At 36.0% G+C, this 12610-nt stretch overlaps 1 protein-coding gene across 2 annotated transcripts; it reads right to left on the bottom strand.

Annotated features, from left to right (window-relative positions):
- Positions 1-1637: 1637 nt before the first annotated feature.
- Positions 1638-4606, bottom strand: LOC106433313 (alpha/beta hydrolase domain-containing protein 17C). Of its 2 annotated transcripts, none has more exons than XM_022702890.2 (5): positions 3771-4606; positions 3103-3134; positions 2674-2910; positions 2483-2530; positions 1638-2389 (listed from the first exon to the last, which is right to left on the bottom strand). In XM_022702890.2, exons 1-5 carry the CDS (start codon positions 3847-3849, stop codon positions 1739-1741), a joined length of 1047 nt encoding a protein of 348 aa, XP_022558611.1. In that variant the 5' UTR covers positions 3850-4606; the 3' UTR covers positions 1638-1738. The 2 variants fall into 2 exon arrangements, with proteins under 2 accessions (XP_022558611.1, XP_013729616.1); XM_013874162.3 differs by having other exon boundaries at positions 3098-3134; positions 3771-4451.
- Between the last annotated feature and the right edge of the window lie 8004 nt (positions 4607-12610).

Below are 12610 nucleotides of genomic sequence, written 5' to 3'. Positions count from 1 at the left end.
AACGTTTAACGAGTCAAGTTTTGTATGCCTATCGAAACTATTAATTGGCTTAAAAAAAAAACAGAAAACACTACTGAATTCATCGTTGGTCATAAGTCATAACTCACAAGTCATAACAATACCAATGTTGCTAAACATAAATATTTCTTTTAGTCTCATTTGGTTTTGTATGTGTGTTTTATGTTTAGCTATTAATATTCTAACTTCTAATGAGCCATCTCATAAGAAAGAAACTAATCTTGCACGAAATAGAGTCCACAACATTTTGTGGATAAGGCTTTAACTAGGCATTTTGAATAGTTACATATATTAAGTTTTTATTATTTAAACAAAGAAAAAGTGAAGTGCCATTCGCATGAACTTTTCTCGAGATCGCTTCTAACTAGATTGTAACGCATTACATATCCAAATGAATAAAGATGATCTTTGGAGTGTGTATGGTGATTTGTATACTAATCTGAATATAATGCGTAACTGAATGTCGAGATACGTAGTCATTTGGATCATCTCAAGTGCAACTAATAATATCAAACTATATGAATCAAAGAAAATTATTTTAATAGTTAAATGATTTGTATCTTATTACAAAGTTACCTCATCTGATCATTAACTATGTGATGATTATCTCCATCCGTTTAATATTAAGCGTCACTTTAGCATTTTTTGTTTTATTACATAAAAAAATGTCGTTCTATAATTTAAATGCAGTTTATAGTTATTTTAGCTCAATATTAATGAGAAAAAGACAAAAATAGCACTAAATCAAGTTTTTGTTCCCAAACTAGCACTCAAGATCAAAAGTCACAAAAATAGCACTTAATGTTTTATCAAAAGTCACAAACTTAGGGTTTAGAGTTAAAAGGTGGGGTTTAGGATTTAGGGTTTAGGGTTTAGGGTTTAGGGTTTAGAGTTTAGGGTTTAGGGTTTAGAGTTTAGGGTTTAGGGTTTAGCGTTTAGGGTTTAGGGTTTAGGGTTTAGAGTTTAGAGTTTAGGGTTTAGGGTTTAGGGTTTAGGGTTTAGCGTTTAGGGTTTAGAGTTTAGGGTTTAGGGTTTAGAGTTGAGAAATGAAGTTTTGGGGATAAGATTTCAAATTTTGAAAAATAAAAAGATTAAAATTTTCAAATGATAAACTTAGAAAGCTGCTATTTTGGTCATTTTAGTTTTTGAGTGCTATTTTTGTGATATAAACTTAGAAAGGTGCTATTTTGAAGATTTGTCCAATATCAATTGTAAAATGCTTTGATCTTATAAATAAATTTATTTATCCAAAATATTATTGGTTAAATAGTTGATATTAATAAAAATATAAATGCATATCAATCAATTTTTAATATATCTGAAAATGTTGAAGTGGCATTCTTTATTCACGAGGGAGTATAATTTTTGTTTGGTTACTATATTTTTAGCAGGGTGAATCAACTGGTTTGTTCTGAAGTTGATACAACTACAAAACAAGAGCGTGTGGAAACCCTGGACTCCTAAAACAGTTTTGAGTATTAAAGTTAGCTACCGGTTTGTATCTCAAGTCGATACAGCTACAGAAATTATAGGTTTCATCTTTAGAGCTGGAAACCATTAGAGACTTAGAGTCACCGGTTTTTTAGTTTCATTTGTGCTGCAGAAAGGGCTAGGTTAGGTGGAGCCAAAGAGGCTTTCTCTTCAAAACTAAGTGTTCCCATGAATCATCGACATCAATCTTTGAACAAAATCTATACAAAAAAATATCAAAGTACCAATATTACCCTCCACTCTTAGCCATCGTAGTCCTTCCTCTCGTCTCGCCCTCCTTCCTCCTCCCTCCGCCACAACAACACAGCCAGCTAAAACAACCAGCACAGCAACAACACTCGGGTTCAGGGCATTTTAGACATTTCCAACAAGAGCATTTCGGACATCTAGGCTTCCCAAAGCAACTGCAGCATTTAACCTTGGGAAAGCAGCAATTACTAACACAGCTCGGTTTCTTCCAGCAAGTGAAACACCCCTTCAACGACAGACACGAGCACTTGCAACAGCTACTAACACAGCTCGGTTTCTTACAGCAAGAGAAACATCCCTTCAACGACGGACATGACCACTTGCAACAACCGCAGCTACAATCGCAACTAGGTTTAGGACACCGAGGGCATTTCGGTCTGCACAGTCTAAAACTACAACATCCTTTGGATTCGTCTCTTCTACGGATTTCTTGCCAAATCTTCTTGAGACGAGATTTAGTGGTTGTATTCTCCATGTCTTGTATAAACCGATAGAGATGTCTAATGTATTCCGGATAAATCTCGAGGTTGCAATGTCCACCACCTTTTATCCAAAGCGGTTCATACGGTTCCTTTGCCATCTTCCATAGTCTGTTTCCGTGTAGCCAATTTACCACATCATCCTCTGTTCCCTGCGTAACCGAAAAATAGTAATAAGATCAGTAAAGTTTCATCAGATAGACTGAGAATTTAAACAAGAGACTTATTTTAAGCTTTTAACTTACGTGTATGACAAGAACCGGACATTTCACCTTCTTGATCTTGTTTATGTTCTGCAATTACACAACACTAATCACTAAAAGGATAGTACTAGTGCCACTTCCTAAACCGAGAGGGACAAGACCGGTTTGCTTCCAGTGCCACTTCCTAAACCGAGAATATAAAGCCCATAAACCAGCAAAACCAAAAACTTTACCGAATAAATGTCGCAACAAAACTTGAACTTGACGTGACAGAGAACACGAAGACCAGAGAGAATGCCACTATGAAGGACCACACCTCTAAGCCGAGGAAGCTTAGAAGCAAGGTGCAAAGTCGGTCCACTGCCAACGGATTGACCATACAAGATCAAATCTTCTTGCCCAACCCCATATTCTGTCTGCAAACACTCGTAAACCGCCTCAATATCCGCATATGTATTGTACTCACTCGGCTGCAAGCAAGCATACAGATTATAAACCACAGTTAGTCAAAAATGTAAGAGACTTTCCAAGGCTCGAGGAGCTCGATGCAGAACATCCCAACAACCTAAGAAGCTAACTAAATCACATTTTACACGGGAATAAATGTTCTCGAGATTAAATCTAACTAATAAGTATAATGAAGTAGACGCTACACACCTTACCGGTAGAAGCTCCGTATCCTGAATAATCATACCTGCATATAACAAAATTAAAATTCTAAGTATCGAAACAACAAATGGACCGTCACAAACTGAAGAAAACGGTTATAAAAGAGTAAATACAAATTGATGGTGGTAGCCTGGTAGGTGAAAAACTTTGAAACTGAATTAAAGGGTAAACAAAACGTCATATTCGCAAATCTAAAATGTCAATAAACCAAGGGAAAAAACATTTTACTAAAATTGTGGAGAATCAGAAAGAGAAAAAAAAAGAAAAAAGGAAAAAATTTCGGGAACATCACCAAATCTGAGCTTTTGGGGCAAAGACGAGAACTCATTTCCCAAAAGCGTGAGCTTCTCAAAAATTCAAAAAAAAAAAAAAACAACAACAAAAAACTTATTGACGGAGTAAAAAACGGAGAAACTTTAATGTTTTTTATAAAAATAAATATATAAATCAAAAGAAAAAACAATCAATATTACGAAACAAGTACGCTTATTTTAATTCTAGTCATAGTCATTTATGAAGCTGTCTATGTGCAGAACTCCCAAGCATTAAAAATATAAACATTTCCAAGAAAATCCAATAAGCCAATGAGATGTTTTGCTCGACATGAAACGACGACGGGTTATGAAGAGTATGAACATCTGAGCGAAAGAGTGAGAGAGACCCCATGAGATTGACTCGGAGATTGACTTTGAGTTGAAGGAAGAGATCGAAGAGTTGTCCCAAGTCTGCGGCGTTCCCATGTGAATACAGAAGCGTGAGTCTCGCGTTATGGTTTCTCAGGTAAAAAGCTGTGACTTTGTTTCCACGTCTCGTCTTCACCACCCTGACGTCGAGCGATGCGTCTCCGGCGGCGGGAAAAGTTGAGGAAGTGGAGGAGGAAACGGCTGTGAGTTTTCCGTCAGGTGTTGTTGTGACGTGGTAGGTGGGAGGAGAGGGAGGGAAAAAGGCGAACTTGGCGGCGAGGTGAGAGAACATGCACCCCATTTAATCACGGCGGAGACACCAAAGGGAGAGAGTGCATCAGTCAGCCGTTAAGAGAGAGAGAAGGGAACACAAAGATTGCAGAGGAAAAAATAGAGTGATGGAAATATAAAAAGAGTAAAGAACGGAAAATGTTTTTGATAAAGAGAGAAATTAAGCAGAAGCAAGAGAGAGAAAGAGAGGAAGGCTCTGAGCTATATGAAAGAGACCAGAGGAAGCAGAAAGATAGAGAGAGAGAGAGAGAGTGAACGTGCGTTTCCTAGGTAATTGGTTTATTCAAGCATTTTGCCAAGCATTTTGCCAATTATGAAAATGTTATGGAATGACAAAACTATGAAGAAAAAATTCATTAAATAGAAAAGTAAGTTTTAGTTGATTATTGACAAAATCAACATTTTTATGTTATCTATATTATTAAAATTAAAGAACATTTTGGTATTGTTTTTTTTTTCTAACGCTGAATAATTATGTTATTACAACTATGAGAAATATTACAGATGATTGTACAGCCGACAATTCTACTTGCGGTATGAGGATTCACATCTGACTGCTTCACCTGAGCTGGCCTATGGGATCCACGTTTGACGGTACTCCTTGCGTCATGCTGCAGATCTATTGTAAGCTTTTTTCTCCCTTAATTTGCATAATTTTGCATTCTCCGGGAATTGAAATTCAGACTTTCTGGTGTAGAACCATTAATGAACCATTGGTCAAACCACTGGACCAAGGGGATTTCCACGATTTTGGTACTGTTTAGAAACATGAATAACAATATAAAAAAGAAGTATAATGTCTTATAAAAAAGAAGTATAATGTCTTTTTATCAATTTTATTAATATAATTACATTAGTTGGCTTTCTATATTTCAATTAATTCAACAATTTCATTAATTATACTTCATACGTTCCCGAAAGTAAGATTTTCTAGAGTTTTCGAGTTTATTAAGAATATAATAAATGTTTACAATTTAATTTACAATTTATTTGTCAATACACTTTCCAATAACTATCATCCAATAAAATTTAATCAATTCAAATATTTATAATTAATGTTTCTCAAAAGTATACAAAAGTACATTAAAAATGTAGAAAATCTATTTTTTGCAACAAGAATAAACTCTAGAAAATCTTACTTTTGCAAACGGATGGAGTATTACTTTAACAATACATCACATCATTAATTATATTACCATAAAAATAATAGTACATATTTTTATTTATTAGTTAATCAACATTAACTTTGTGCCAATTATAAAATCAAAAATGTAAAATAACTGGTTTTGCATAGGGTTAAACGTTCGGTTTAGTTTATTTACTAATTTTTTTTAATTTTAGTTTCAATAGGTGGAAAATTACGTAACCAAAACATAATCTAAATACATGTTTTGTAAATAAAATAATAACTTAAATAAAAATAATAAATATTTATTACATTTATTGTCACTTAATTTTTTACTCCATATAATTATTTTACTAAATTAAAAATTCTTTCTATTTCACTTAATTTAGTCAAACACATAGAAAGAGTCATTTTATTAGTTTATAAAATTAATTAGGCATGAACATTGGCTATCCATTTAGGTATGAGTTGTTCTTTTTGAGTATCGTTTTTTTTTGTTTAGAAATTAGGCTCCGCATAAATATTATAAATTTATGTGTGAGTTTTGAGTTAAGTTCTCCTGGGTCTGGATGAGTTCGGTTCTGATGTATAAGAACCTAAAAATATCTAAATAACAAATGTATCTGAATATTTGTACCAAAAATAATCATATTACCCAATTCGGTCCAAGTCATTTGGATATAATTAGTTATATTACGATCCATCTAAAATATATAACATTAATTATAAAAAAGTTCGACGTATAAAAATATAAGAACCAATTTTCATGCGGATGCACGGATCAATCTCTAGTTAAATTATTATATGATAATACCATTTTAAAATTTAAAATAAATAGCAATAAATTTTGTAATGATAAATAATTTAGTTGTAAATAAAAAGATACTATAATTATTTTATAATATTATAAGATGTTAATCTATTTAAAAATCATAATAAATAGATATTTGTAATACAAAGTAAAATATTGTAAATAGATTTTAATTATTTTCAAAATTTGTAGTAATTCATTTAATTATTGATATTTATTATTTTCATATAATAAAGCATTTTAATTAATTTAGTATGTATTCCACCATTCCGCAAATTTTAAATTTTTCCGAAGCTTACTTAATTTTTTCCACCGCTTAACTATTTTTCTACGATTCCGTGATTAAGCGATGGTTACCAATCGTAGCCACTGTTTCTTCTTCATTTTTTTACTATTTTTTTCTCTTTCTTAAAATTTATTTTGTTAAGACATCTCCAACCCATTACACTATTTTGGTGTGAAAATTACAATATTTTGGTGTGAAAACTACACTATTTTAGTATAATTTTACCAAAAGTTTTTCCTACTCCAACTATAGCACCAAAAGTTACACCAAAAAATATTTTTTATTTTTTATTATTAAACTAAAATAATAATTATTTAATATATATAAAATTAATAAATTTTGTTATGTAATTATATTGAACAAAAATATATCACACATAATTTATTTTTTAAATAAATATTTACAATTTTAACATATAACAATATTTAATAAATTAAAATAAATTATTTCAATATATTTAATAGCTTAATTTTATACAATTATTTAACTATTTTATATGCATTTATTTTGTTACTAATAATTATTAAATAAATATTTTATTAATAAAAATAAGTAAGGGCTTTTTTTCAAATATAACCCAAAACAAAAAGCCAAACACAAAACTAACCTTTGATTCTTTTGAAACTTTCATTTGCCCTATTCACCCCAAAAGTTGGATTATTCACGGAAATACCCTTACTTTTTTTTTAAATGAGTGTTTTACTCTATCATCCTCATCTTCTTTAAGTATTTACAATATTGTCATTGTCATCAATACACCAACCACCATGAACAACAAATTTGAAGCTTTTAATGCACCTAAAAATCGATTTTCAAACCTCATATCTCATTTCATATGCTCAGAAACCTACATCTCTTTCACTTTCTCTCTATATTCATCCAAAAAACCCAAGATTTTGGTTTTAAACTTTTTAAGGTTCAAGCTCATGATTCGTGGTCATTAACAAGTGGGTCGGTTTCGCAGTGAAGTTATGTGTGCTAGGAAAAGATAATCAAGTTATCTTACCAGTTGAAGGTATGAAATCAATTTTTCCCCAGATCTGTTCGTCAGAAGACTTCCACGTAAGTCTTCTCGACGTAGAAGACTTACATGAAAGTCTTCTAATCAATGCATAGGTTAGTTTTGCAATTGACTTTATCTGTCTTTTATAGAGACGACTTCCCTGGAAAGCTTCCACGTTTTCTTTATTAATAAAAAATAAACCAGAACACTTCCCTGAAAGTTTTCTGGATAAACATGTTAGTTTTAAAATTGACCCGATTGTATCAGAAATTTGACTTTCTATAGAAGACTTACACAGAAGTCTTCCGTCAGAAGACTTCCATGTAAGTCTTCCTAACTATCGACAGAAGTATTCTAACTGGCGGAGCAAAGTCGTCTCAGGTTACTTTTGCAATTGATAAAAAAACTTAAATATTTAATTTTAGTTCCGGAAAACGACTTCTATGTAAGTCTTCCGGAAAACGACTTACACGGAAGTCTTCCAAAATTTCATTCCGAGATTCTGGTCAAACCTTGGTTATCACGGAATACTTTCGTGTAAGTCGTCTACTAGAAGACTTACATGTCAGTCGTCTACTTAAAACTTAATATTTAAGTTTTATTTTCAATTGCAAAAGTAGGAAAATCATATATTTAAGTTTTATTTTCTCGTGGAAGACTTCCATGTAAGTCTTCTCGACAAAGTCAAATATCTGACACAATTCGGTCAATTGCAAAACTAACATGTTTCTCGAGAAATTTTTATTTTTCTCGTGGAAGACTTCCCTGAAAATCTTCTGTGGTATTTTCAAAAAAAAAATTCAAAAACAAAAATAATCCAATATTTATAAAGGAAGACTTCCATAGAAGTCTTTTGTAGAGTAGACTTCTTTGGAAGTTCTCCTTTGTAAATTTGCAATTGCAAAAATGACCCATACAGAAGACTTCCTGGAGGTCTTCTGTCAGATGACTTACACGGATGTCTTCTGCCGTACTTGGAGAACTTGTATAAACCCATCAACAGTATAGGACCTTGTCAAATCTTTTTTTCACAGAGTCCATCAGCACCTTACTAATCTGGAACAAGGGTAAAGGCATTGCTGGTCGTCAGTCTGGCTCGGATAATTTGCCGTCAGGAGCTAGACAGCATCATACTAATCTGGCTGACAAGATCATGCCTCTTCTTGCTCCATCTATTCCTTCTGGTTTTGAGCCACACTCTTCAATAGTTGCTCCTGAGGTCTTTGAGCAGATGAGACTTTACATGAATTGTTCTGATCCAGAAGAAAGGATTATCAGCGAAGCAAAGATGAAGAAAACACTCAATGAGTTATCTTAGGACCCCATTGCTCAACGTTCTTGCTTGCGTCTGGAATCTGCTCCAAAAGTAGCACGGATGACATCTGAAGGCAGAGGGAGAATCTTTGATTTCAGCAGAGTGCAGCCAGAACCGCTCATTGACAGTGCAGAATCATCATCTAAGGACACTGCTAACCACATAGACCAAATGTCCAGAGATCAAACAGAAAGATACCGGAGGAAGGAGATAGTAGAAACGAGTGGGATGGTGATATCCAGTGACCACAGACAAGAGTCTGGCCTCCATCGTACAAGCGGCCAATTTGTTACAACACCATCTAATCTCAATGAGCCCGAGGATGTTTTGAAAACACCACACACTTTGTCTGGTGGTTTTACTGTGGGGGCTGGTGATTTTCAATCAGGAGAACGTAGCAGCAGAAGCAAGAGCTCTCATAGGAGCAGAGCATCGTGGACTAGAAGGAACCAAAACAAGAGAAGAATCTCTTCAGCGGATCACGGCGAAGCTCACGTCGACAGGGAGGACGGAACTGGTAAACGCAAGGCAGATGAAGAGGGAGAAGTCTCCTCAAAAATGTCACGACACAACAAGGGTTTGATGGTTCACCTGAAACCATCCAATCCCCAGTGAGTACGCTCAGTTGGAACTGTCGGGGATTGAGGAGCAACCTGACAGTTCGACGCCTGGAGGAGATGTGTCGTGAACATCTCCCGGATTTTTTGTTTCTCCTAGAGACTAAAAACTCTAGTGATCACGTTCTGAAACTCCGTATTTCGTTGGGTTATGACCATTGCTACTTGGTGGATCCAGTGGGACTTAGTGGAGGTTTGGCGCTATTTTGGAAAGAGAAGTATGATGTCAAGGTTCTTTCTGCTTCAGCGAGAATCATTGATGCTGAAGTTAAACTTGGAGTACAAGTTTTTTATATGTCTTTTGTTTATGGTGATCCCATACGTCAACCGCGGGGGGTTGGTGTGGGAGGAGCTTAAACTCATTGGATTGAATAGGAGTGGTGGGTGGTTTCTTGCTGGAGACTTTAATGAGTTGATGAATAACACAGAAAAGGTTGGAGGTCCTCCGAGACAAGAAAGCTCTTTCTTTGACTTCAGAGCTATGGCTAGAAACTGTAGACTTAAAAAAGTTCCGAGTTCAGGGAATCGGCTCTCTTGGGGTGGAGTAAAGGAGATCATGAGTAATGGGCTGAAAGAGAAAGTATGGGTACAATGCCGCTTTGATAGAGCTTTTGGTAACGCTGAATGGTTCAAGCTCTTTCCTCAATCTCACACAGTGTACCTGGAAAAGACCGGGTCTGATTATAGACCTATATTTACAAGTCTAGCTAACGCCGGCCAGAGGAGAACATGAAGATTCATGTTTGACAAGCGCTGGTGCAAGAAACATGGGGTGACAGAGGTAATTCGACGAGGATGGTATAACAATGCTATCTCAGTGCAAGGCTCGGTATCTGAAAGAATTAAAGCTTACAGACAGGAGTTATGCAAGTGGAAAAGGCATGCGAATGTGAACTCCAATATAAACATAAAGAGGCTAAGGTGGAAACTTGAAATGGAGGAAAGCAAAATATCTCCTAACCTCGCTTCTCTCCCTTCTTTACGTTTGGAATTGGAGAAAGCTTATGATGAGGAAGAGACCTTTTGGAAGCAAAAATGCAAGAATTCTTGGCTGCAAGTTGGAGACAAAAATACAAAGGTATTTCATGGATGGGTGGAATCGAGGAGAATGAAGAACAAGATTCATTATCTCATTGATAACCATGGGACTGAACATTTCTCAGAAGACGCGATGGGAGAGGTGGCTGTGGCTTATTTTAAAGATCTCTTTCACTCGAATGGTTCAGCAGACACATCTGAACTCCTTGACGGCATGGCTCCTAGAGTCACTGAGCGCATGAACAGGAATCTCATCAAACCCATCTCGGATGCTGAAATCAAAAAGGCAGTCAAGGCTATAAAGAGTGACAGCACCCCTGAAGTCGACGGCATGACTGGGCTTTTCTTTCAAAACTTCTGGAACATAGTTGGCAATCATGTCACCCAGGAGGTTCGAAGGTTCTTGATTCTGGACAACTCCCATCTGACTGGAACTACACTGAGCTATGTCTATTACCTAAATTCCAGAACCCGAATCAAATGAAGGATCTGAGACCGATCAGCCTCTGTTCAGTGGTTTATAAAATTGTTTATAAAGTGTTGTGCGAGCGGTTGAAGGTGGTTCTTCCTCACATTGTCTCACCAACACAAGGACATTTTGTTGAGGGAAGATTGATCTCTGATAATCTCTTGATTGCACATGAGATGGTGCATGGCCTGAGAACGAATCCATTGTGTAAATCAAATTTCATTGCCATCAAAACATATATGTTCAAGGCTTATGATAGAGTGGAATGGGATTTCTTGGAAGCTTTGTTTCTCAAGTTGGGCTTTCATACGAAATGGGTTTCTTGGATCATGATATGTGTCTGCTCTGTCTCGTACTCCGTCTTGCTCAATGGACAATCTTATGGACATTTCATGCCTAAACGAGGTATCAGACATGGAGATCCTCTCTCTCCTTTTCTTTTCATCTTGTGTGCTGAGGCCTTAGTGCATACAATGAGTCAGGTAGAGCAAATTGGTTCGATCACAGGAATGAAAATCGCACCAGGCTGTCCATCGGCTCAGCATCTCTTGTTTGCTGACGATAGTTTCTTCATGTGTCGTGCAACATTGACTGAATGTGCGGAGTTTCTGCGTCGGCTGAAACTATATGGAGACTCTTCAGGACAAATGATTAACTTCCAAAAGTCAGCTATTACCTTTGGAGCAGGCATTGATCCAATAATGAGACGTCTCCTGGCTGAATTTTTAAGTATTGACTAGGAAGATGATGATGGCAAATACCTTGGTCTTCCAGAGTGCTTCAGTGGTTCCAAACAACAGCTGCTGGCCTTCATTGGAGAAAAGATGAGTAAGAGACTCAAAGGTTGGTTTGCTAAAAAGCTATCATTTGGAGGCAAGGAAATTCTTTTGAAGTCTATAGCAATGGCTCTCCTTGTCTATGTCATGTTATGTTTCAGACTAGCAAAGCATCATTGTCAAAAACTTATGAGTGCTATGACAAGTTTCTGGTGGGATAAGAATGGTGAGAAGAAAAAAGATTCATTGGGTCTCTTGGAAGAAGCTGTGTATATCTAAAGAGAATGGTGGGTTGGGATTCCGGGATATCGAGGACTTTAATCAGGCTCTCCTTGCTAAGCAGGCGTGGAGAATACTTAACGATCCAAACAGCCTAATATCTCGAATCTATAAAGGAAGATACTTCACAAGGTCAAGCTTTCTGAAATGTGGTAAAGGCTTTAGACCTTCTTACGCGTGGAGAAGCATAATTTTTGGGAGAGAATTGCTCAACTGAGGTCTTGTTAAGTCCATTGGGAATGGAAGCTCAACATACGTATGGTCTCATAACTGGATTATGGATGACGGCCCTAGAAGACCTATCAACAAACAAAGAGACACTGATGTGAACCTACGTGTTGCATCTTTAATGGGGAGTGATGGGCAATGGGAGGAGAACAAGCTCCAGCTTCTGTTTCCGGTCAATGAGGTCAATCTAATCCTTCAAATGCAGATTGGAAACGTTGCTGATAAGGACATATGGGTGTATACACCACAAGGATTTTATACAGTGAAAAGTGGTTATGCCTTGGCGTCGAAGTTGAAAGAGTCTGAAGCTGTACGTGAAATGGAGTCATCACCAGGTGTTCTGGAACTCAAAAGACTCATTTGGAAAGTTCCAACGCTTCCAAAGATACGGAACTTCCTATGGTGAGCTGCGTCTGGTGCTCTCACAGTGACAAAGAGGCTGAACTCTTGAGGTTTAAATTTAGACACAAGTTGCAAAATCTGCAAGTCTGCAGTAGAAAATATTGAGCATGTGCTTTTAAATGCACGATGGCACAAGAAGCGTGGTCCATTGCAGGATTCTAGCCTCTCCCTTTTCAA

Source organism: Brassica napus, chromosome C5 (genome assembly GCF_020379485.1).
Source record: "Brassica napus cultivar Da-Ae chromosome C5, Da-Ae, whole genome shotgun sequence".
NCBI lineage: Eukaryota > Viridiplantae > Streptophyta > Magnoliopsida > Brassicales > Brassicaceae > Brassica > Brassica napus.
This window is presented reverse-complemented; position numbering and strand designations above follow the sequence as displayed.